The 27279-nt window shown below is 38.2% G+C and overlaps 1 protein-coding gene across 3 annotated transcripts in view; it reads right to left on the bottom strand.

Moving 5' to 3' along the window:
- Positions 1–951: 951 nt before the first annotated feature.
- Positions 952–27279, bottom strand: part of CREB3L2 (cAMP responsive element binding protein 3 like 2) — a 64461-nt gene continuing 38133 nt past the window's right edge. For 2 of the 3 annotated variants that reach the window (XM_088141154.1, XM_088141152.1), the window contains exons 3-13: positions 20013–20185; positions 16371–16458; positions 14097–14278; positions 13932–13952; positions 13109–13255; positions 12685–12743; positions 11909–11977; positions 8899–8998; positions 7207–7333; positions 4764–4980; positions 952–3258 (exon numbers count right to left, since the gene is read on the bottom strand). In XM_088141154.1, the coding sequence (XP_087997280.1) occupies positions 3183–3258; positions 4764–4980; positions 7207–7333; positions 8899–8998; positions 11909–11977; positions 12685–12743; positions 13109–13255; positions 13932–13952; positions 14097–14278; positions 16371–16458; positions 20013–20185 (1259 nt within the window). In that variant the 3' untranslated portion in view covers positions 952–3182. The remainder of the gene's footprint in view (positions 3259–4763; positions 4981–7206; positions 7334–8898; positions 8999–11908; positions 11978–12684; positions 12744–13108; positions 13256–13931; positions 13953–14096; positions 14279–16370; positions 16459–20012; positions 20186–27279) is intronic. The other variant, XM_088141153.1, reaches the window with a different exon arrangement.

Raw genomic sequence — 27279 nt, 5'->3', positions numbered from 1 at the left:
TGACTCTGGGTTGTATTTTATTATATATTTGTATTATTTTCTTGTATTTATTGTATTGTAATGGAATTAGTGTGGTGTGTTTCGCATTGCTTAGCAGGGGCAGGATAATTGTCTCATTGTCACTTCCTGCTATTGTAAATGCTCAAATAGTGCAGATTCTACAAACATTTAAGCATCATTTATCACATTGCCATTGACTTCCATACCTGTCCCTATGTATCCTTACCATTTTGTTCATCTTTAAACTGTAGCAAGATTGGCGTTGTTTGTGGGATTATGAAGAAAGAAAAATGGGCTCAGAAAATGATCTCCTTTTTCAGAGAAAGAATTAAATTACATTTAACTAATGTGCATTTATTTATAAATAAATAGATTATCCTTAGACAGTTCCTCCCCATTCCTTTTGGAAGGAAAAAAAAAAATCAGGCTATGTTCTTTGGAACAAAAAATGCCACCTTCTTCACCATACTGAAAAGAGGATGGAATAGGGGAAAGAGATTTACATAATATGTACAAAAGGAAATGTTGGCCTGCACAGTATAATCTTGCCTTTCAAAGTGAACCACAAACACTCAAAACTCCAAGCAGTGTTCTAAAGTCTGCACATCCCTCAACTTGTTATTGTGAGTTCAAAATATTCAAATATGCAAAACCAAACCAAAAAAAAAAAAGACAGATTAGTCCACTGGGTGTTGATATCAGAAGGATACTTAACTTGCAACAACTGTAATTACATGTAAGGGAAGGCTCCCTAACAACATGTTACAAGTGTTTCAGCATAAACTAGTATCTCTTATCCCTCCGTTTTTTGAAATTACCTCTCCTTAGGGCAGTGTTGTCCAAACTTGGCCACTTTAAGATGAGTGGACTTCAACTCCCAGAATTCCCCAGCCAGCATGGCTGGCTGGGGAATTCTGAGAATTGAAGTCCACTCATCTTAAAGTGGCCAGGTTTGGACAACACTACCTTAGGCAGTTGATAAATTCTGCGTTCCTTCCAAGGGTTCATATTTTTTATGGGAGAAAGAAAAATGTTCTATGACATGAGAACCAACAGGTCTGGGCTCTGAAGTGTTGGATTCAGCTCTACAAATATTGGGTGCAAGGCTTCAGGTAGGGGTGGGGGAAGAAGAGACTAATAAATCAACATGTCCAGCTGGAGGACATTGGGTTGGAGAAAGCTTGCCTACAAGCTTTCACCTTCAAAATAACAACACAAAAAGAGCAGTTTGTTTCCGATTAGCAATTACAGAAGAATTATTTTTATCACAGAGCGAGAGAGAAGATGCTAAATATACAACATTTTATACTGGGAGGGGGTGGTTTGCACAATGGCCTTCTGGCATTAGAAATCTTAATTTCTTCATAGGAGCCAGCCATGACTGGCAATTAATATTAGTCATTCGTTTTATTGACAGCTAAACTATGAGTAGATAGCACCCACTCCTCAAAATTGAAGGTTGGGGGAAAAAATCCCTACATTCAGATATTTCCTGAAAAACATTTAAAATTTGACATTCAACCCAGATTTGTAAATCATGAACTGAATGTTTCTGGGGACAGACGAAAAAGAGGAGCAAATTGTCAAATTCTTATATAATGGAAAACTACCAATTTGCATCAGTCAACATTTGATCCGGAAACATTAGCTAGTTAAAATACTTTACTTTGCACAATAAAAAACAGTGAATACAATTGAAGCATATACACAGCAAAAGAAATACACTGTCTACACACTACTCAATTATTAAGAGCATCACAACCCCATAATTGATATCCATAAATATAGAGTTTAAAATAACATCCTCTTCTTTTAGAACCCACCCACCAGCTATCTAAAATCTATTAGCTACAGACCTCTGGAATCAATGATGGCATCATGAATAATACAGTGCATGAAAATAAACATTGTTGTCCAGGTTTGATATTTGCAAAATCCCTCACTAGAAAGTGATTTGGACATATTATTTTGTTAATTCTAAGCATGTAAGTAATTTTTTTTATGAAGGGCGCTATGCAACTGTATTTTATAGAGGAAGTGCTATTTTAACGTATCCATACTAATAATTCCTCCCAAAAAGTTCTGATCATTTAAGATTATAGTATTTGGAGCTCGCTGGAGACTGGAATCTTTGCTGGTTTTCACAGCAACAGCCAATTTAAGAACAAGTACAACTGAGAAAACAAAATAACATGTTAGGAAGTAGGAAAAATCTTATTTAGATTATATCGCTCAGAGTCACCCCAGTAAGAAGGGCAGTGACAAATTTGAAATACATATATATATAAACTTTTAAAAGTTTAATGCCTGGAGCCTAAAAGAAGTTTTGGAAGTTTTTCAAAGTCCACTAAGATCATTTGAAGGATCTTATATCCTTGACTTGCCATTCCAGCTTGGATCATAGGAAAAAAAAAACTAATAAATACTATTTACAATAGAAAGATACAGGAGAATATAAGAATAGGAGAATATAAGCAACCAGAGGCTTTATCCATATGAGAACCTGGTATACGTTCTCTACTTACTGGGAATTCTGTTCTGTCACAACACAGCTAGAAGTCATCAGACTGGGAAAAGTTAAGCTAATGTACTGAAAGACGGCCTTAAGCCATAGATGTCACTATGGGAGAAAAGGAACTCTGAAACTTCTGAGTCTACCAAAACCAAAATGTTTTGCCAGAACTGTTCTTGCCCACTAGGACATAGAACATGTCTACAGTCCAGTTCTTCTAGAGAAGGTGGAAAAAAAAGTTCCTTGGTTATGCTTCTGCTTCACCATGATCATAGAAGCTCCAGAGGAGCTTTTCACTGAAGGCAACACCCTACCACTGGTGGCATTAAAAATAGCATCAACATAGTTCATCCCAATATGAATACTATGGCAGAACTCAGGCATGACAGTTACTTTTTTTTAAACAGTGGGACAAGAAAGGTCTGCCTTTATCATATCTCTCCACCAACACCATCTTCCTGGGTTTAGGAATGAAGAGGCAAACTAACAGGTGAGAATTAGAAATTTTGGAGAATAGCCAACCAAAGCCACTTTCTCACACGTCATTACAAAAATCAGACAAGTGCTCCATTCTTGCAATTGAAATTTACTGACAGTGGCAAGTCCTTCAGATCTTTTGGTTGGAAAGAAGATGGAAGATATAAGGGGGGAAAATGTTCCTTTCTCCTTTCTAAGATGTAGCGTTGACTCTTCTGTCAATTTCAACAATCTTTAGTGTTTCATTTGCATCCAGCTCTGAACTGACTCTATAAACAGAGATGAGGAAGAATTCAGGTTACTATAAAATGGCAGTACGTATAAAACCAAGCAAACCAAAAAATGACTACTTTGTTTTTTTTTAATTGTTACTGTGAACAATTTAGCTTCACTTCACAGTGGCAAGATCTCAAGCAATATAAACCCCAACTTTCCCATCTAAGAACATTTAACTTTGAAATGCTAAGGTTTGAATTTGAGACCTCTCACCTGCAAAGTGTGTTCTCTACCTGGAATTATAACAATTACTCAATTGAACTGCAATCCTACAATCTTTTTTTCTGGAAGCAAGTCCCATTGAACTCCATGGAAATGACTTCTGAGTAGACATGCACATGATTATATTATTAATGTGTTTGTTTAATTGCTCAAAAACTCCATTTTCAATTAACCAAAAAGGTGTTTCCAACAAACCAGGCAGCATTTTTTTAAAATTTGAGTTCTTATAAAACTTGCAGATGGCATGTGTCATTTTTAACATTGCCATCTGTAGGCAAAAAAACCCACAAAACTTTCTTTTCTAAAGTAATGCCTACTGTGGTACAGATTTTAAATGATGTTGGCACAAAGAAACCATACTTTTTGTCCTTTGACACAATTACTTTTCCTCATCTGCAAATGTATGCAGATGAAAAACACTCATATGATCAATTAGTTTATATCTATCTATCTATCTATCTATCTATCTATCTATCTATCTATCAATCAATCAATCAATCATCTATCTATTTCTCTATCTGGATAACAGTCCTGATTCTAGCATTGAGCTATAACCACTCTGGAAAAAGGAAATCCAGACTGCCTTCTGCAGCAAGGGTTATCTAGAGGTTGTTTCCAAGTGCATAGGCTTTTTGTAGTAATTTCGGCAAGGAATGTTTCCCAAGTACTGTTCATTCATCATGTTGACTGGCTCTATTATCTTTCCAATCACTCTGGCCATGCTGTTTTCTTGGAAGAAATGAGCAATCTAGAGTGGAACTTAATGGCCTTTTGAAATTTCCCACCACATCTGTAAACAGAGAAATTAGGTGGACAGCATCTCTGTATTTCCCTATGGGAAGAAGAAATACTCTAATGATTTCTCAAGGATAGGGCAAACCCAGTGTTTTTGCTGGTGAAAAAGTCCAGTGGGAAGAGTCCCCTAGGGATTTAATAGAAGCATGGGAAACCAGGAAGGCTTCAGTCCATTGGATAAATAATTATACAACCAAATACATAACATTTACACCCACCCCTTAGTCACCTTGTAGCTAAAAAGGGTCTACATCACACTGCATCCCTGAGAATTTCAATGAAATTTTCTTTTCCTTTGAAAGCAAATTATTTGTCATCAAGCTGAATGAGAATTGGTTAAAAAAAGCAGATTGATTTCTCTGTTTCTCACTAAAGCAGGCTTCCATTTCCCTTTCCCACTATCATTCTTCAAAACCAAACACTTACAATGGGCACTGAGCCACCTGTACTTGCCCCCACCCCATTTTTGCCAAATACTCACCTGTGCTGCTGCAGCCCCACCAGCACTGACTTTTCTAGCCTTGTCTCATTGGCTATTGTGATCTCTGTAACCTGATTGGGTTGTGATCTGGATACAGGTTCCAAAGACAGGGCCTTGGAAGCATCCAGGTGCCTGTCCCAGCCATTGCTATGTTCTGAGAAGGGCTGTTCCTCAAGTGGATAAGGTCCCTCATAAGTCAGCAGGCTCCTTGATCTCACTGCAGAGAGAGAGAGAGAGAACTAACAGTAAATCTGACACCTGTGAAGACAAGAAACTTCACCGTGCTTGATCGCATTCAATAGCTTTAGTGGAGGAGAACGTTTTGGCTACCAAATGAAAAAAATGAATTTGAACAATTGTAGTATCTAGCTAGACGGAAGCCTCTCCTCAGTGCAAAACATATGAAAGCCCGCTTGGAGTTTGCAAAAAAGCACCTGAAGGACTCTCAGACTGTGAGGAACAAGATTCTTTGGTCTGATGAAACCAAGATCGAACTGTTTGGCCTCAATTTGAAACGTTATGTCTGGAGGAAACCAGGCACCGCTCATCACCTGCCCAATACCCTCCCAACAGTGAAGCATGGTGGTAGCAGCATCATGCTGTGGGGGTATTTTTCAGCACCAGGGACTGGGAGACTGGTCAGGGTTGAGGGAAAGCTGAATGGAGGAAAGTACAGAGATTTCCTCAATGAAAACCTGTTCCACAGTGCTCAGGACCTCAGACTGGGCCGAAGGTTCACCTTCCAGCATGACAACAATCCTAAGCACACAGCCAAGACAACACAGGCATGGCTTAGGGACAACTCTGTGAATGTCCTAGAGTGGCCCAGCCAGAGCCCTGACTTGAACCCTATTGAACATCTCTGGAGAGACCTGAAAATGACGGTCCCCATCTACTGACAGTCCCCATCCAACCTGATTGAGCTTGAGAGGATTTGCAAAGAAGAATGGCAGAAAATCCCCCAATCCAGGTATGCAAAGCTTGTCGTGTCATACTGAAAAAGACTCGAGGCTGTAATTGCTGCCAAAGGTGCTTCAACAAAGTACTGAGTAAAGGGTCTGAGTACTTATGCCAATGTGATATTTCAGTTTTTCCTTTTTAATAAATTTACAGACATTTCTAAAACTCTGTTTTCACTTTGTCATGGGGTACTGAGTGTAGATTAATGAGAAAAAAAAAAGAATTTTAACGATTGTAGTATCAGGCTGCAACATAACAAAACTGAAAAAAGTGAAGAGGGTCTGAATACTTTCCGAATGCACTGAATAGATCATACACAGACCCAAACCTTTAGTCTCCAAGAGTTGCACTGCTTTACACACACACACACACACACATGCACGCACTATCCAGAGATCCTAGTGATGTACCTACATAATTATTCCATCCATTACAGTCTTGGTTGTCTCCCAATAAAAAAAAGTATGGCCAGTGGCAGATTCTCATCCCTGCTTTAAAGGTTCTAGATTAGATATTTCCTGATTGCACAGCTCCCCATACATCCTTTTACTGCATGAACAGAGCAATAAAACAGAGTTCACTTCCATACCTTGATCCTGATTTACCAGCCAACATCAATGACTGGTAGATTTCTAGGCAGAAACAACCATATGCACCTGCCCTACAATACTGCAGCCTTTCTTAGACTGGGTCCCAAATGCTGTCTGTTATAGCTCTGCAAGACACAGCAAGAGAGTATAGTGGTCCACTTTTTTTCTGTCTACATGTGTAAGACAGATTTCCTACACTCATATTTAGATGGGGTTACATAACAGATGATATTTTATTATCATGGAATTACTTTCACTCTTGAGCCTCTTATCTATATTGTAGCTTTTAACAATTAACAACAAAGAGAACATGTACTCCCTAGTCTAACACCTGCAGAACAGGGAATAAGTTATACATGCTAAGAACAATGTCTTAATTAGGATATCTTTGGCAGTCGGTCAACTGTCTGGGTTGTGATCAAGACACTCATAAGATGTGTCATCAAACCATCTCCAGGTGTTATGCTATTTATATCTCCCATATTCTGAAAAAGTATAAAAAGTGGCAAGAGACCCCAGACATTTTGAATCTCAGCATAGACCCAAAGATTTAGGAAGGTGCTATGTATCAGCCAGGTGGTTTCAGGGAATCTGTCCTCTGTAATTTCAGGGGTTCCTAAGTAGCTGAAAGGACTGGCATATTTTCTTTTTCCCTTTGTAAACTCTCTTAATCTATACTCAATACCTGGTGTGAGCCTACTGTCTCAAATCCTAGAACCTATTAGTTACTAGTTGGTCACTGGTGCCAATGCAAGTTCCCAGCATTCCTGACTATTGGTTGTGCTATTTGGGGGTGATGGAGTTGTAGTTAAACAAAACTTCTGAGTACCTACACTAAGAAAGGATGCTTTACAAACTGGGAAAATTAGAAATTCCTATGATTTTGGACTCACCTATAGATGCTGTATATGACTCTGGTGTAGAATGCTGAGTTGGCAGCACAGCTTTTGTGATGGAGGAATTAGGTCCATAACTCTGTGAAAAGCTGCCCAAAATAATTGCAAAGCATAATACTACAACCTGGCAGGGGGAAAAGCACACATACTGTTATAGATGATTAAACAAAATCATGTCATCAGAAGTTAAATACAACAGAACGATACAAAAACCAACAAAAACTGTGTTTCAGAAGTTCTTTCTTCACTTCTTCTCTAGCTTAGTTGAAATCATTCTTTCCTAGGATGCTCAGCACTAGAAACCCAGTGCAATACTGATTTAGTTCTACTAGAGACATATCTTCTTTAGCATGGCAATCTTAGAAGCTCTGGAACCATTCTACCCAGCTGAGATATTACTTGCAAAACACAAGTATCAGAAATTGATATTGGCTCTCATATCACCACCCATCCCATTTCACCCACTGCTTGTGTGTTCTAATGTGTTTAGAAAGGAACCTAACTGGATCTACTGGAAGCACAAAGGCTCCATATAGAAAAGAAATAATAATCTGAGAAGAAAGGATCTTGAATAGATAAGATAAATCATAACTATATTCTAAGTTGTTAATCCATTTCAGTTTTCATCTCATTAATAAAGCTAGCCTGAAAGCAGATGGTACAGATTCACTGGAATAATATAACTTCCTAATTCAGCTAATGGAACTGTTTCCTTTCTGCCCAAAGACTTGAAAACATCAGGAAGATAGGCTAACATTATTTTTAATGAACTTTTCTTATGAGGAGCAACACTGACATTCAAATTAGAATTTTAATTTAAAAAAACAAAAGTATTTCTGGGAAAGGAAATGCATATAGAAAATAATCATTTTGGTGGAAATAAGGGACTAAAAAAAGAAAGAAAAATGAAGTTAATGTGAAATTATTTTTTATCAAGATTGGATTTCAAAGCTCCCTTTTCTTGTGATGTTTATGCTGCTATCTGCCATAATGACTGTGCTACTTCAATCTATCTCATGGTCTTTCAACTTCCATTTCAGCATTACATCTCTGCCAACATCATCTATAAGCACCAAACTGAATGCTACATGAAACAGCCACTTCCACCTAATGCTGTCCTGAAACCCATTGCGGACTTGGCCATCCCCATCAAGGCAAACGGAATATATCAGCATTTATACAGTTAAGAAATAAAAGAAAGGAAGAGAATATTATCAAATGTAATCCTTGTCAGGGCAATAAGAACTTAAACAATTGCTCCTACCAGGATCCCAATCCAAGACTTCTCCTCCAATACCTGCTATTTATTTGGTAAAAAATATAAATATTTGGTTGGGGTCCCATCTTATTTGGTCCATAATCAGAGCCAGTGTGGCATATTGTTTCAAATATGCATTTGAACCCTCAGTCATGGAAGCTTACAGAGTAACTTGGGACTAATCACTATTCCTCAGCCCGACCTGTTCCCACAAGCTTGTTGGTGGAAGGAAAAAATGCAAGAGAAAGTGTTCTTGCTCTGCTTTGGACAGAAAGCTGAATATAAAAACAAATAAAGCAGTACTACATGAAGAGCAGAATGTGGGTACCTAGACATTTATTCCTCACATCTTGACAGCATAAGCTGCACGGAGACACCAAAGAATGATCAATGAAAGTCCTAAGAGAGCATCAGCAATGAGAAGAACTTACCATGAGACATGTCCCTGTTTGCGTACTAGCAGCTTTACATGAGCGTGACACTTTGCCAGCTACCATGGTTTGGAGCCTCTGTAATTGCTGCAGGAGTGTTCTGAAAGATACAGGAGAAGGAATCAGTACACAGGACAGTTAAGAACATAAAAGCCCTGTTGGATCAGATTACAGGCCCATTTAGCCCAATCTTCTGTTCCCACAGTGGTCAATCAAATGCCACTGTGAAGTAATGCATAGGCACCCTGACTACTAGCAGCTTTATCTTCCATGAAACTGTCTAATCCCTAATTCTACCCAAATTGACAACCATCAATACAGCTTGTGGTAGCAAATTCTACAGTTTAACTCTGCATTGTGTGAAGAATTGGTTTTCACACGTCCCTCCAATCTTTCTGCCCTTATGATTTCTCAGATGTATTGGATATTTTAAGAACTTAATACTTCAAGACCTGTCAAGAAGAATACACCCACATAATAAACCCCACAAAAGGAAAGAAAATATTATTTTTCTTTTCTTTGGGATTGCTCAAGAGACTGGAACTACACAGAACAGAAGCAGTTTATTCCATCTTTTTGCATAATGAAGCCCTATGGGAAAGATACAGCCTTTCCCAACACTATCTTTGAAACATGCAATGCATAAACTTCCGTTCTGATAATCCTGTGAGCTGTGGCTTTAAGATTATGGGAGCTGAAGTCCAGGGCCCATCAGATCTAGTGGTCATCCAGATTTTTGCAATCCTGATGTGGTAGCCCTGGTTCAACACAACTGGGAGTACCATTTTGAGGAAGAATAGATTAGGGTTGTTAACAACGAAAAATAGCATATGTTTAAGTCACAAGGAATAGAGATTCCCTACCCTTTATGGTTGTTGCATATCCCCCCTATTGTGGATGTTCTTTTCTTACTTATCTTTTTTTTTTCTTTCTTCAAAACTAAAGCATAATTGCATTAACCTAGGGATTTCTGTAAAGGATCCCACCAGCTTTTCTCCAACCACTAAATCTCTTCCTGATTTGGAAATCCTTTCCTTTTTCTCTTCTATTTCTTTATATGTACAATAAAAGCCAAGGAGTGGCACCATTATTCCCAGCCTAGCAAACACCTGTTCCATGGATTACATGGGAAGTGTTTCCAGTTATACATCTGTTTCTTCAAGAAACTATGGACCATGAAATCATAGAATCCTAGGATAAGAATGGATCTCAGAGGCATTTCATCAGCTTCTTGCTAATGTAGCCATGGCCATCTCCATCCTCTGATTAAAAACCTCCAGTGAAAAGAGCCTAGCATCCTCAGATTATTTGATCCATTCCTGTGCACCTCGTACCATCAGGCACCAATTGGCTAATTCTAATAAAGAATTTCCCATTTTTGGTTTAGGATCATTGGATGCCAATTTTCTTTTGAAGAGCTTGAAAAGTAGTGAAGCCCAACTGCTGTCTTAGTGTATCAGTATTATAATGAATGTGTAAAGATATATACACTCAACTTTGTTTGCCTATCTGGTCAACTACTGGTACAATCATTAATCCTATTGCAGAGTTCATGATTTGCCAAAAGGTGGTTTTTCATTTGAAATTGAGCATATTATATGAACTCAGCTATTGTGATTTGTATACCACAGTTTATGGTCTAACCTGATGTGTGGTTAATAGCAAGGGAGCACAGGAAACTATTTATAACAAACTAATTAGCCATTTAGCCTGATAGAAGCCTTCTCAGGCTTCAGGCAGAAATCTGGTCTGTTACCAGATTTTGTTCTTTGTTAAAACTGCCAGTGCCTAGGCCTATCTGCATACAAAGCAGGTGTGCTGCCACTGAGCTAAGGTCCCTCCTCTCCATAGGAGATTCAACACATAGTCATTGCTTTATCCTTGCCCAGCTTGACAATATTTTCCTATGTGCTACTTAATGATTATTTTCTCTCTCTAATCTTAGGCTACAGAACAAGAATCTCAGCAAAGGGGAAGAAATGTCAGGGGAAGAGTAGCTTACAAATCAGAAGTAGGAAGGGCTAAGTACATCCTACTCTTCAGATTGCCAGTGTCCCCTTCCAAATGCCTTTTCTGCCTCCACATCACATCAGCCAAAAGAGGTTTAGGAATCTGAATTTGCTATGGTAACACAGAGCTCTGCCTCCAAGTGCAGAACTTGTACGTGGAGACACTTAACTCTGGTTCATCGAAGAAATGAATGACTGCCCACCCTTATTTAAATGCTTTTTTCTTTTGTCTTTTTAAACAATGCTGGGTTCATTACCGTAGTCAGTTACAGCACAGAAAGCTGACAAAGACGAAATATACGATCAGTAAGGGAATCAGTCTCCTGATGGATTTTGCTCAACCTTGCCACTTCGTGTGTCAGAATGATAAGTGCCTTTCTTGCTGCTGATGCCTGACTATGCGAGGCTATATTGACAGCCCACGCTGTGAGAAGAAGTAGGCGCAGACAGCTTTGCCCAATTTTCAGTTTCTTGCAAGATTTATTTATTGCAGTGTTTCTATGTCACATTCTCTGTCTTTCATACAGTATCCAAAGTAATTTACTGAAACCATCTACACAAAACACATCAGTTGTTTCAGCGCCAACAGATCTTTTCCAAACTCCACAAAGGACATTCTACTACCAAAGGAGCAGAAATTCTGCAACACCCTTTTCCCCAGTATTTTGCAGAACTACAAATCCCAGCAACATCAGTAAAACCACTGATTCTCTACTTCTTTCAGTTCACAAAGTGTATTCACAATAGTGGTACAGTGAAGGAATTTTAGACCTTGGATCTTAAGAATGCTGTGACAAGTAATATCACCCCAGAGGTCAGTCTAGGTACTGACTTCACATCCCACTTTCTGGATGTCATCAGGGCCTCCTTTTTGGAAATTCAGACCCACTGACACATATAAAAATAATCAGCCGGTTGGTCTTCTAGCCATTCCAGTTTCATTCAGTTCAAAATATGGTATGGAAAGAAAGACGTTTTTTGACTTGGACTGCATATTTTACCTGTTTGTATTCTCCAGAACTTCCACTTTCTTGCGAAGCTCACTGTTCTCAGTTGAGCAGGATTCAACCCTTGGAAATCAATGAAAATTAAAGGCTTAAAGAACAGGGTTTGGTTAACCAACAATAGTGGGATCTACTTTCTGAACTGCCATTAGGAGCAGATAAAGATATGCCAAGAGACCTACATTTAGAAAACAGGCCTTTGATTTTATAACCTAGAATAGCTTGCACTATAGACAAACCCTAGGTTTAGGAAGGATGGTGAAACTTTTGGGATCTTGAGAAATAAATGAAATAGTCTTCTTTTTTTAGCACATTCTGCCCCAAGTTTTATTCTCAGCATGGGTATTATGGACCATGGCTGCCATGCTAACATCATTTCGATATATTGGTATATTTATTATGCATAGCCTGTTTCCTTATGCCATGAACAATTTGGTTTTCCCCCTCTCAGTAGCCACTAGGGGGCATGGGAAGCACATGTTCTTCCAGGTTTTCGGGGCCATGGTGGTTCCTTTCAGGAAACCGAAGGAGCACAGCAAGACCACTTCTCAGAGAGCTGGATCTCTTTAAATTGAATTGGGCCACTGGTACATCTACCCTCCTCCCTTGCCCTCCAGCCAAAGAGCTTGCTTTCTAAAGGGAATTCTTAATCACAGATACCGGAGATTAAACCTGGACTTCTTGCAAACAAATATCTCCTCTACTACTGGGCCCTAAGCTCTCCATTTTGTCAACCTTCCTAGATATTTGATCAAATGGATCCCTCTGCTCACCTCTTCTCCAGGCTGTCCATATATTCTTTCTTTTTCCGCCTGCTTTCTTGGGCAGAAATCTAGAAGAGAAAAGAGCAGTGGCCTTTACAAAAGCAAGCCAAAGCAAACCCAAAGAACAAAACAAAACTAGGGTTACTTAGTAACAGAATAGAAAAATCCTGTTAAACCATGTTCCCTTTGGAAGTTAATTTTAGGACAGATGGGCAGTTAAAATTCAACTGCAGGCAAACTTGGAGGCAGGGAGCAGCAAGCACAAAGTCACTGACGCAGCTTACCCACCGAGAGACAGCAGAGGAAAGACGGCTACAGTTGTGGCAAACTCAGTGAGAGAGGACAGTCGCACCTAAACCGTGCTTGAAAGAAAAACCGTGTTGGGGGAGGGACGTTGTAGAAACAGATATAATAAGAGACCAAATCATCTTACCTTGTTCTTGATCTTTCTACGGATCTTCTTCAGTGCTTTCTCTTCTGCTTTAGTGAGGGGAAGTTTTGTAGGGATGGGATATCCTTCTGCTATCAACGTTCTCTTCTCCTCCTCTGTCAAGATTAGGGGACCTGTGCCCTGCAGTTTCTTTGATAGTGGCAAGGAAAAAAGGGTGGGGTGGGGAAAAGGGAAAAGAATGTACCGGTAAGCATGGGTAAAATTGTCTTTCAGAACTTAAAGTTGTGACCATGACCCCCAACAAAAACACGGGATTAAATATGCATGCAAGCAGGAACTCCAAAGTAGCACATGCTCCAAAGTAGCACAGACTACCCAATTAAAATAATCTTAGAATCAAGAGTTTAAATCTGCATAAAAATGGTTGCCTGAAGGAATAAAGCGTACTTATTTTGTTTTTTAAGTTTCTAGAAGTATTTATATTGAAAATAATTTTGAAAAAAAAAATTTAACATTCCAATTCATAAGACATTTCTTCATCAATCGGCATGTTTATAATGATTTAAATTAGGCAGTTACTCAACTAAATATTGTAGTGAAACACTCGGGGGGGGTATGTGTGTATACATACAAACATAACTAATTATAACAGAGAGTGGCAGACATGCAAGATTAATTGGGTAGTCAGCAGAGCAACATTTGCAGATCAACCTTTCCCCCATCTGCCCTATGGACAAATGAGGAATGGTTATGGATTAAATGCGTGGAACATTCTAACGCCACACTCTGAGGACAGCCTTATGCTGGTGCAGTTTTCAACAAAGCAATATCCAGATCCACAGTCCCCTGAATTACTGTTCTTTACCTGTTGAGCTATAACAATATCCTGAAATATAAAAAATGAGGACTTGGCTAAATGGGACAATTTATATTTTTCATTACAAATGTTTTAATGTCAACCAGTGTGCCTAAATGACTCAAACACAATGCATTAAAAAAAAAAAAAAAGACAGAGACCCCTGTCTCTTACATGCGGTGCTGTTAAGAGAGGTGAATTGGTGAGTGCTGAAGCTGTGCGTGAAGTCACTTTAACAGTGGCCTGTAACTGGGTGGGACTTGATGGTGGGAGGGACCGGGTTGGGCTTTGTCCACACTCAGAATCACTGCCGTGGCTGCTGGGAGGAGTTGGAGGCATGTGCAAGGTATCCACCACTTTAGGAGAAAGACAAAAGGAGGAGGAATAAAGAAGATATTTGTTTTAAAATATTAGAAAAAACAGTGGTCCTGGTCAGATGCTGTGAACTAAAACTCATGAGCTATAGGTAATCCTTAAGAATGCAACGTGTCTCTTCTACTTTATCTCACTCACGTGACTGGGTTTGAAAAATATAAATACGGTCTTCTTTCGTAAATCATAGGCTTCTTTGATGTCTGAACTAGGAAACTATGGACTAGTGGTAGCTTATAAACTCATATCAGATTCTGAATAAATGTCCTAGTTTGTAAGCAAAGTTTAAACCATGGTTTCCAAGTGCAGACATCATAGAAAATCATCTGAACCGAATAACATTTCTCAAACTTATACATATGAAAGGAAGAGTGAATAAATTAGTTTGTTACACCTGAACCAACTATGTATAAAGTTTTAACAACAAACATAAAATCAAAGATTAAAACTCAAAATATGAAAATAAATCTGTGTAGACCACAGCAAGCCTATATTAAAAATGCATGTCTATAATAAAGCAATTATGTCCTTATAGTTACTGCAGCTTCTTCGCATCCCAGACTAGGAACTAGACCAGTATGATCGATTGATTAATATATTATCTATCTATTATCTCTCTCTCTCATCTATCTCTATCTCTATCCCTCTCTCTCTTTCTATTATCTATCTATTATCTGTGTCTGTCTGTCTGTCTGTCTGTCTGTCTGTCTGTCTGTCTATCTGTCTATCTATCTATCTATCTATCTATCTATCTATCTATCTATCTATCTATCTATCTATCTTCTCCCAGAAAAAGGCAGCAAGAAGCCACTTCCATATTGTTGCCAAGAAAACTATGTTTCCACATAGTCATCAGAAGATGGACAGTCTTTAATTTTGCCTTTGCATTACTGCATAACCAGAGAAACATTTTAATAAGTCAATTTCAATGAATTATCTATTGAATTAAAATTGTAACTTGGATAAGTAATGCTCACAACAATGTGAAAACCAGATTTCTGCATTTTTAGTAGTCAATAGAAAATTCAGCCACAGTCTAAAGAACCAACATTCTTGACTTCCAAGAGAAGCTTAATAAAAAAGAGCAGACCACCATAAGTCAATTATCCTTTCTTGATCTTAGCTTATTATCCTGGTTTGTTAACTGACATCAAGGAAGCATTTCCTGTTTCAAATGAATAGTACACTCTGGCTTAATGCAAAAGTACATAAGTAGAGGAAGAAAGGGGGAAGTGGAAGCTAAACATTCCTGCATGACCCTCATCTGCAACTTCATGATTTCATTAACAAATGTCCACGTGCTGAGATCATGAGGACAGAGAATTGTTAAGATGACAACCACAGCTATGCATTCAAAGCCATGCCCCTATTTTACGACATGTGTAAAAAAGGGACAGAGCTTCAGTCGTGTGGTTGTGGATCCCATCTTGATTTTTTTTTTTAACCCCCCTGCCTGTAGACACCCCTGGAGAAAAAAGATTAGCATTATTAGTCCCTGCAAGACCAATAGCTCAGAAAAAGGGCCACTGTTAATGCCAAATCATTCTGGTGCTATAGCTCACCTTCATTCTGCCAAGCTCTCTTTAGCAGTTCTTTCATTGTAATTGAGTGGCTCAGAGGAAGAGGGGAGCATCTAAAACTCACCTTGTGTTCTTCCTCTAGACCAGTGTTTCTCAACGTCAGCAACTTTAAGATATGTGGACTTCAACTCCCAGAATTCCCCAGCCAGCATGCTGAAACACTGCTCTGCTCTGGACAATGGCCATGAGCAGATAGGAACTACAAAACTATTCAATGGCCCTTCTTGCCAGTGGCACCCAATGCCAACTATTCAATGGCCATTCCCAATGCCAACTATTCAATGGCCATTCTTGCCAATGGCACCCCAAAACTTCCAGCTATCTACTGGTCCTCTCCCCACCCTCCTTTTTTAGCTAAAACGACAGCTTCTTTTGAGGCTCAGTTTCTCAGTGTGTCTACTGAATAATAATTCTAAATCACACACATTCCTGAGAGAAAATAATGTTCTTTCTTGCCAATCATTGTACAGAGGAAAATCTGTGCTAAATAACAAACCTTCCTTGGATGAAAGGTTCAAAAATTGATCCACTTCATGTGGCTCCAGTTTAATCTCAGGAAGAACTTTGTGACTCTGTGATTTAATCTGAAAGACAAAAAATTCAAAGAGGAATAAACATTTTTAGGCATCAGGGCAGATTTCCGTCCCCTTTCTGCTTTATTAAATAAGATAGAAACATGTGGCACCACTGCCTTCATTAACTCTGGATGGGCAAACAGAAATTGCAGCTTCTCATGCTGCAAGACTCCAGAACTAGTCATTGGAATTGGTGACTGAATCCATATATGGAATGGGGCATACACCAGAATAATAACAACACTAATAATAATTTATTAAATTTATATGCCACCCAACTCCCAGTGAATGAGTTTTCATAGAATGAGATGGATCACTTTCAAATACATGTGAATGGTGTCTTCTCACATGCACATGTAAATCAGAAATGGAAAACTGGCAAATCAAGTCTTGTGCTTGGTTTGTTTGAGAGATTTTACCGAATAAAATAATCGATGAGGGAGCTACCACAATTGGGACCAGCAACTCTGTTGCTAAGTGTGACACTCCCTAAGTGGAAAATCACGTGACTACAACGGACGTACAGCCTTACTTCTCCTTTGATTGTTAAGCGAAACATCACGAGTGTGATTTACAATTTTACTTCTGCCTTCTCTATTAACTCTGCTTGTTACAAGCCAGTTGTGAAGCACCCAAATGGTGATCACATGACTACAGGACACTGCAAATTCGAAGCTTTTTTTTTTACACCTTCATAACTTTGAACAGTTGTTAAATGAGGCAGTTGGTAAGCGAGGACTACCTGTACTTCCTAGTTAATGGGATATTAATAACAGTATGTTGACTTGCAAAGTAGTCACCAGATTACAGATGCTACCTTGCACAGAATAGCATGCGTGGAGTAAAACTGGGCATTGGTTGTGCTTGTGACATACTGGCCAAAATGTGCCAAACTAACTGGGACTGTCCTTATTGCTAGTACAGAAAGCAGCAAATAATTTTATGTTACATGAGTTTTAGTTTACATATCTCTGTGTTACTAAAAAGTGTTACATTAAAAGCTCACTTGACCAAAGTCAAGATAGGCAAAGTAGGCCAATGTCTATAGGCCTATCTGGTAACAAATATAGCATGTGAAAGAGCAATTTCAAATGTAATTGGAGCAAATGGTAAAGAGCATAAATTAAGAAATGGGGAGACATAAAACCAAGTAAGCAGGAACATAGATGTGCTATGTGGCTGTGAAACTAAGAGACAGGTAAGGATATAATAGATCTGAATGATGGAGGTATGTTTTTGTGGAGTTGATAATACATGCAGGGAAGTATCCTAAAATGAGTATCAGAAAATATGAAATAGAATCATCTAGATTATTGAAGTTGTGTATGAAAGCAGGAACCCATAGCACGATTACAGCTGCACTACCAATTATGACAACTTGAGGAAAAAATTATACAAGATTCCCAATTATGTGTTCCAGTGGGAAAAAGTACATAAAAAAAAAGAGATTGGGCCATTTAGAGATCCAAGAATAATTGAAAATGACGACTGGTGAGTATCTGCTTAGAAAAAGGTCTGTTTGTTTCAAATCCATGGTTTAAGCATTACGTGCATGCCTGCACATGGCAAATATATATATATATATATATATATATATATATATATATATAAAAGTATGATTGATTTGTTTATGATGAAAGACTGAAATAATCAGTGAAGGATACAAGGTAATGAGATATTCTGAATATAGGGTATTTTATTTATTTATTATTAAATTTACATACCGCCCATCTCCCCCAGAGGGTGACTCTGGGCGGCTTGACCATGGTTTGGTAGAGTCAAGAGTGGATCTTGGAAAAAAATGGAAGAAAAACACGGAAAAGAAGGAAAGAAGTGAAAGAAACAAAAGTTGAAGTAGAATGATTGCAGATAGAGAAGTGCTGCTTTGCACTAGGCAGAGAATCTGCTGACCATTTTTGCTCTTCAGCAGGTCACTGAGAAATGTATGACTGTGAGAAAGAACAATGATTGTATGTTTGTGATTTAGAGAAGAGTATGATCAAGTGACCAGATTTGAATTATGGAATTTTTGTATGAATAGGTTAGTTCCTGAAGGCAAGAAGAGGGTACATGATGGAAGTAAAGCATACATGAGAAAAAAGTGAATGCTTAGCAAACAGTTCAACCCTGATCGGGGAGTAAGACAAGGATGGATGATAGCCCATTGGCTGCTTACAAATACATATATAAAGAATGCTTATGGCAACATTAGAAGTGAATATACATGTAACTTACTATATATATTACACTCTGTTGTTGGCTGAGAATTCAAATGGCTTGCAGCAAATTTGTAAATAGATTGTATCACGCAACAAAGATATGTAAATGATGCAACAAGGACATGTAAATGCTGATAGAAATATAATGGGCATATGTGGCCTGTTGCAAGAAATGAACATTTGCCAAATGAAGCAAAGATGCATAAGAATGTGCTTCTCCTAACTTTGTAATGCAGAAGTAAGAGTTGGGTATGTTAGGAGAAACATAAAAGAAAGTTGAATGCAATGGAAATGGGGTAGCTAAGAAGAATGTGTGATAAAACAAGAAGAGGTAGGATCATGAATGAATTAGTACTAAATACAAAAATGAGTGATAACACAAATGAAGTGCATTGAAGTAGTTTAGTCTTATAGAGAGAATGAAATAAAGAATTGAGTTCAAGAATTGTAAAGGAAGAGTGAATATATTCAGGGGAAGAGGAAAACCCAGAATTCTGTGGTTGGATGGAGTTGATGAGATCCTGAAAAAAAAAAGGTGATAAATGTAAAGACCAATGGCTATGCAAGAATTGGTTATGGACATGGTGGAAGTATGGATGGGTTGTAAGGACTGAAATGGATTCTCTGCGCCCTTTTTGCAAAGAAAGCTGTTCTTCAACACTGGAAAGATAAATTAATGGACTTAATTAGTCAATGGAGTGAAGACTTGATGTTACTTGTGATTTAGGAACAAATTGGTTAAAGATGTAGATTATGTATGGATGATTAGAATGAAATACAGTCAACCTTCACTGAAACCTTTGTATATGCATATATATTTGCATGAGATGCTATTATATATATATATATTCTTTTCTTGTTTCTCTCGTTTGTTTGTTCTGTTAATTAAATAAAGGCCTTTTTTTTTGTAAAGGATGGAAAAGTTAACCAAAGTACCAATGGACTTGCTATATGCTAGATTCAGGTGCACCTCCTGCCTTTAATTTCTTTTGTTTCCTATTTCTTACTCCTTGCCTGTACTGTTACCCTAAAAGACAACAGTGTCATGAATATGTACATGTGTCTGTACAGCGCATGATAAGAGAGTTGTGTGAAACTCGGAGAAGACACAGTCATAATGGCTAACACTGTGCTGAACAGACTAACAGCCTGGCCTCAAATTAGGTAAGGCACTATGTTTCTTAACTCAGGGAGGCAGTGAAGGACAGGAAGGATTGGCGCAATATGGTTCATGGAGTCACGAAGAGTCAGATACCACTTAACGACTGAACAACAACTATGTTTCTTATTATCCAGGGACATCATCTGTTTGCTAACCAAGTCTTTGAGTACCAGAAACCATACCATGCCATCATCCTGCAGCCGTGGCTCTTCCCCATCCAGGACCGTGGGGCTGGGGGAAGCAGTGAGACTGCCTGAGGGAGCAAGGCCGGGCGCTTCAGCCACTGCTGGTTCTGTCTTTATGTTGGCCGACGTCAGCTCCGATCCCAGGCACCAGTCTTCATTTTCCAAGTCAGCTGGGGGAGTGAGAAATGAAAACAAAGCACACATTAAGAACCAGAAACGGGCAGATTTCCACAGAATTCAAAGGGGAGGGCAAAACAAGGGAAAGCAGATCCAAGCCAAGGAGAGGAGCGGAAACATGAGAGAACGCATTTAACTCATTAAGCAATGCTTTTTATCTCCTCTCCCAGGCTATTACTTCAGAGAGAAACCTGGGGCTTTAAACTGCAGCCTCCACACAGCCCTGGGGTGAAGGTGAATTGGCTGAGGACACAAAACAAGGTAATTACTGAAAACTGCTAAGAAAAACCTCCAACAAGACTAAACAAGCCATTAGACAAAGCAGCCGGAGGTCTGTGTTAAAGTCAACCAAACCCTTGCTTAGTTCCCCTTCTCTACCACTGGGGTCGTTCAGCTTCCATTTGGCTCCTGAGACTTGAAAGAGAAAGGCTTTTAAAATGTAAAATTGTTCTGTTTTCTTATAATTCTAGTCTCTGCCTTGGACCTTGGTGAGTTAGGCTGAGTGAGTAAGATGACAGTGGAATAAAGTTCATGGGATTGTGAAAGCCTTGATTAATTTATATGCTATCTTTAATTTTAAAAAAAACTAATGGTAAACAAATAATTGGCAAATAAAGCAAGATAATAATGTGACCTTAAAGGAAAAAAAAAGAAGCAAGAATAAATAGAAGTTTAGAAACAGCTGCAGAGTACGTAATACAAATCAAGATTTTGTACAGGCCCTTTACAAAATATAAATATATAAATTTGCTAAATATATGAATTTGCCAAATACATACATACATTTGCTAAATAAATACATAGGTAAGATCCTAAGAGAAGGTATTCTACAATCTGGCTGTCACAAACAAAAAGATTTTTTCCTGATTCCTTCCCATCTTATTTTAGATGGTGGTGAGGTCTAAAGCTGAAGCTGAATTGAGTATGTTCAGTGGGAATAAGGCTATTCTTGACACAGTCTAGTCACAAACCATTGAGGGTCCCCTTCCCCAGCTCCCACCCTTCAAAAGCACTGAGACTCCAACTCCCTGATTTCCTTGCCAGCGGTCTAGGCTAGGTCAGGAAAGGCTAATTTGGGGGTTTAAAGCAAATGTTGGTGATCAGTCGCTGCACCCTCTTTTGTGTCATTCCTGAGCCCCCAAAATCAAGTTGTGAATGTTCAGCAGTTAACTGACAAATAATGATAGTGCATCTTAATGTTGGTTTTCCCTGAAAATGAACAAAAATAAGTAGAATAGGTGTGTCAAATCCTCCATAGGCTTAGTACATTTTTTACTTTTTAAAAAAAGAGACCTATCCAAAAGGGCCAAACATTTCATCCTGTCTCCTGCAGATACATCACTGCATCATCATCACCTTGCTTTCTGTGGCTGTTTTTTCTTTTAAAAGGGGTTCTACCTCCAGGAAAAGATTAAAGCAGGGACTCACAAAAGAGTCAAAATCAGCGCTATAAAATTAGTGGAGGAGTGTAAAGGAAACTGAACCAAATCATCAAGAGCTGGAGGTCTCCTTTAAGACTTGTTTAACCCTAATTATAGTGCCCCTTATCCCATTTCCAACCACAGCTAGCTAGACGCTTGTTGAATGCCCTCTTGTGTATTGCAAATCACCAACAGCATCCTCAAAAGGTAAACGTTCCTTTGTATTATTAAAGCCAACAGCAACAGGAGTCATAGGTCTCCATGACTTTGTCAACATATGTCATTTCAAACTCGTGTCGTGACTGTCTGTTCACTGCTATCCTACTCAACAACGTCTCTAGTAAAATGATACAGAGCTGATGGATTGATTCACCCTTCTTGGAGAGAGGAGATATTATTGCAGCAGAATGCAATTACCAAGAGATCTGTCCACAACAGGAGAGAAAAAACTAAGCTTGGGAGGAAAAAATCCTGCAGCCTCCTATTTCTGCAGCCTTTAATTCAGCAATGGGAAGGTGGCAGGGGACTTTGTACATCTGATGCTAGTAATTACTCTATGGTGTAATTTTAAACCTCCCCCACTGGCAAGGGAAGATGTAATTTGAATTACCATAGGCCAAGCCAAAAAAATTACAAGCAAAAATAAATATGTATACATCCTGTAATCAAATACTTCAAAACAGTAATCTCAGCTCTGCCAAGAAGGATGAAAAAAGGCATTAAAAAAAAAAAAACAGCACTTACGTTTAAGAGATTCTTAACCCATTAAAAATGGACACACCATTTTATCTCAAAACCAAGACATTTCTTAGAATTATTATACTGTAAACCTCTGACATTAGAAATAGAAATTATCCCTCCCTATATCTACATACATGCATATGACCCACAGATAGATTTTGCTCACGGGTTACTCACAGCAAAGCACACATAACCCCCTTTTTAATGCTTCTGTAATACTAGCTCATTGCTCTGTTCTACCAGGTGAGGGACTGCATTCATCTATAAAATAGTTTCCTTTAACAGTTGCCCAGAGTCAGGGGTTTATCTGCCACCACCCCCTCCTGTTTGCTCTGGCTAATTCCACAGATACTGAAAGGCAAGCTTTGCTTCCAACAAAGAAGGTTCTGTGCAACAGCCAAACACTAGAATCTTTTTCAGACTGGCAGAGTGAAATGATTAAATGGAAAGGGGGGGGGAGGCAAGAGAGAAACTAGAAGATTATATGTGAAAGAATAATTTTGAAGAATTCTTTGTTTGAAGGGTGGTCACCAGTTTCACTGTCTTGAGGTTCAGACTGTATAAGGGCCTACCTTGGATAGAAACTTGTTTTCCATAGGAGGTCCTATCCTCAAAGGAGTGAATGAACAGCTTTGAAACATGTGTAGAATGTCTGTCTCTCTTTAACGTTGTGTTTGCAACCAAAGGCCTACATTCCAGGGAAATGATTCTCACTTTGGAATCTAGACATTTGGGCCTATCTAGATTTTAATGCCATGCTACCTTGTACAAACACGCAACCCATTTTACTTAGAGGGGGCATTTTCCATTGCAGCTATGTGATTTAGAGCCATATCTGATTTCTTTGCTATGAGACAGATCTTGGCAACTTATAAGTTGTACCAAATACCTGAAGCCTTTTACCTAAGATACACTCTATTCAAAGAGCAAATTTTCCACTGAAAAGAAAGAAATCTTAACAGTCTCAATATGCCTGTTAATAATTTTTCATTCAGATTGCACCCATACCCTCCAATTGTTATTGCTTTACTCCTATAGACCTCACCTGCCAAAAAGACCCCTAAAAAGTGAAGCCCCCAGATGCAAAAGGGTTTCCTGCCCTTGCTGTAAGATTCATCTCCATCAGCTGCAAGAAAAAAAATGCCTTCTTTATTTGGGGGGTAATAATAAATGGGATTCCCAAGGCACTCCAACTTCCTCACGACCTTGTCACACATACATAAAACTAGTTCAGTAATAATATGATAGTTACTGATTCACTGGACAAAATTAGTCAAAATAAGGAATTGAATGTATGGCTTTCCTTTCCTTTGTGGGTTAGGGAAAGAGTAAAAAAAAGGTGAGACAACACTTTTTATGTAGTGGGTCAGCATTGTCTTTGTTGAGACATACACAAAGGCTCTTTTCAAGGAGTTGGGCTCTATAATTTACAATACTTATACCTTAATCAGTGGTTTTCAAAACTTGCATTGATCAGGGCTATGCCCGATCTAACTTTAACAATGAAGAAAAGGGGAAGATGGGTTCAAGATTAGTGTCCAGTTAGCGCCAATTCCCAGGTAGAAGGTTGGGAAGAAGTCTCCACAGTGATGATGACTATTGTTTTAATTTTTTGTTATTGTTAGATGTAAGCTACTCAGAGCCTTCAGAAATCTCAGGGCCATAGTACATAAACAAAAAACAGCCATAGTAAATAAACAAAAAACATAAAATAACAGTTCATGAACCAATAACAACACCTTTTACTGCATTCTGAAGACGTGCCAATAAACACAAGATTAAAACACAATAAACAACAAAATATAATAGACTGCAATAGGCTTCAAATGCAGAGCTTGAGATAACAAAAATATATCTGCCTGGTGCCAATATTTATTTTTTTGACGCCAAAGACATTTTTAATTTCCCAACATTTAATAAATTATTACTGGGATTATGTCACAATTCACTACTTTTAAAAATCATTGTTTATTGGAATCTAGGAAGGATAGCTTCAGGGTGTTACATAAATACATGAATTGAACCAAATTAGAATTTCAGAAATTGGCAACCACCACTTGAGGAAAAAAAATGTACATGGTGGGTGAGGCAATCTCATTTCTAATGTAACAAAATTTCTGGAGTCCTTTTTACAACAAGAGGAGCAATTCATATGAAAGACGGGGTTCCCTTCAAATATTCAAATAAACCTTAGCAAAATAACGTTTCCAGGGTAACTTGAAATTGATATAGCCTTAAATGAATTCTTGTAATGCTGGTATAATGTATCCATGATGCAGATTTCAGGCTCTGACAAAGATCTATTTAATGGGGATTTGTTTCTTAAACTCATCACCACAGAATGATGTAATAGCCAGTAGCTTAATTTCTGACTAATTCCTTGGTTTCAAATTCCAGTTTATACTAACCAGAAATGAATTACATTTGGATGACATACTTAACTTTAGAAAAGCTTCAGATCATGGTTAAAGAGCTACTTGGAATGAGGGTAAGATGGCATCATGCACATTCACTTTAAGTAATGTTTTAGTTTGTCACCCAAACTTCCTCTAAAGAAACTATTATTTTAATCCAGAACCGTTCTTCTTATATCCTTGAAAAGAGAGCAAAATGACATAGAGAAAGAATGTGAGTGATTCCAATTATCATATCTCAGGGATGTTCCAAAAGGTTCTCTTCATGGAAATAAGTTTCTTAAATACTATACATAAATATGCATGTATGCACACGTACATGTTTGTATGTAACAGCACTTGTGAATGCCAAATGTATGATTAAAATTATTTGATTTCTGCCCACATGTGGGATATGACTACAGTGACTGTATTTTCTTGGAAAAAAATAAAGGACAAACCTGAAAAGGAGGCAAATCTGAAAGAGGTTCATAAGGATAAAATAATAATAATAATAATAATAATAATAATAATAATAATAATAATAATAGTTTATGTTTATACCTTTGCTTTACAAAGGAAAATTCAAGAGTAATACCAAGAAAACAAATAATTAAATAAAGCTAAAGGACAGCTTTCTGAAATAAAGAACCATGCTTTGTAATAAAGGACGTATGGTCACTGTAGATATGACTCAAGGATTGAGCCTCCACTCTGCAATTGTATTAATATACCTTTTCTTTGAAAGCATCAGGAAGTGGTATGCGCTTGCAAGCAAAAGCAAAACAAGTATCCTGGGACAGTGGTCTTGGCAACTTTCCCCTCTCAAAATCTCAAACTGGTTTAACGTCGCTTATACATGTCAAGTAACTTTCTATGAAAAACCAATTCGACTCTGTTGCTGTAAGAACTAAATTCTGCTTCCAATGACTATTTTCTTTTAAAGGGAAAACTCTAGTATGTGGGAGAAACTGAAACTATATGAAGGGGGAAGAAAAGAATATGGGAGTATTATGTCATTCCAGCCCTCATCCAACTCTATCTCAGCAGGCCTGATAAGCAGGCATCAGTGCTTACAACAGCAAAAAGATCATCGGTGAGTCACCAGAAGTATGAGTAAGTATAAACCTTGGGTTCCCTAAGATCTTGGATATGATTGTCTATTGTCAGTATAAAAAAACATATTAATGATAACTGCTTGTTAAGCAGAGATACCTGCAGACATAGCTTCCTTGCTGCTTGGTGGACTTCCAGGCCCACCTAACTGTAATTTCTTTTTGAATTTTCAATTTTAAAAAATGAATGGGAAGCTGCCACACTGGAAAGCAAAGCACCAGTATTGTGTAACAAGAATGCTTTGGGGTTCCGTACAGGCTCTATAACATTCCTTACGAAATAAAAATGATAGCTCAGTGCTTCATTCAAGGTATGCCCAGCTGCCCAGAAAAACGTCAGAGGTAACGTGAGGTAATAGGACTGGAAGGGAGCAACCTCTCTAGTTTGTCTTCTAGTAAATGGGACGGTTTGTGATTGGCCATCCTCAACATGGCAGCCATTTTGTGAATATATAACTGCCCCTTCCTTATGGAAACCATTTTGTGAGAGCAACAAAGTGATATAGATGACATGGGGCCAGGAGAGTTGAATGACTGGAACATGAATACTTCAACACTCAAGCTGTGGATTTCCTTCCCTAGAAAGATGCGATTTGATTGGCTTTCAGCATTTAGGTTCTCTGCCAAGACCCTCTACATTTACATTATGAATTCCTATATTATAAAAATTCACTCTCATATACTTTTACTCATTCAAGAAAGAGAACATGTCATGAATTATCACTTGAAATCAGTAAGGATGATAACTGACAGTTACTTTTATAAATGTATGCATTAATTTGATGGGGAGGGGGTTAAGCAAGCTCCCATTAAATAAATGCACATCAAACTAATATTTAGCAGTACATATGGCTGGTTTCATACTTTTATACAAATCCACAGATGCCCACAAGAACTACAGCAGATTGCTTGGAAAATGTTTTAACTTTCTTTTTTTGAAACATTTTACCTTCCTCTCTAATATACACTATACACTTTTCATTTTCACATAACTTTTTGATTTTTGTTCCATAATGCACTCAAACAGATGCTGGCACATTGTTTAATGGGTGTCCAAAATAAAGTCAAGTCTAATTTGCGTACCTTCCTTCCCAAACATGTTACCTCGCAATTATTTCACAGTAGATATTTATGATATCTTTATAGGTCATGAACCAACACACAAATAGCAAATGTGTTTTAAAAACAAATACTTCCAAGTACAGTTTCTCTCACCCTGTTTGGTGCATATTAAACAGGGATAAGGGAAAGAAATCTCAGCTGGTAGCAGGCCTTCACTGACCATATTTAGGCTTGGAAGCTAAGAAGGATCAGACCTGGTTAACAGTTGGATGAGAGACCTCTATGGATGTCTATACTGTGAAACTGAAAAAAAAAAAAAGTTCTGGAAGAAAGCAAAGGCAAATCCCTTTTGTAC

This window comes from Python bivittatus, unplaced genomic scaffold, assembly GCF_059951505.1.
Source record: "Python bivittatus isolate LINGU-HERP-01145 unplaced genomic scaffold, Pbiv_v1 ctg000330_np1212, whole genome shotgun sequence".
Classification (NCBI taxonomy): Eukaryota; Metazoa; Chordata; class Lepidosauria; order Squamata; family Pythonidae; genus Python; species Python bivittatus.
This window is presented reverse-complemented; position numbering and strand designations above follow the sequence as displayed.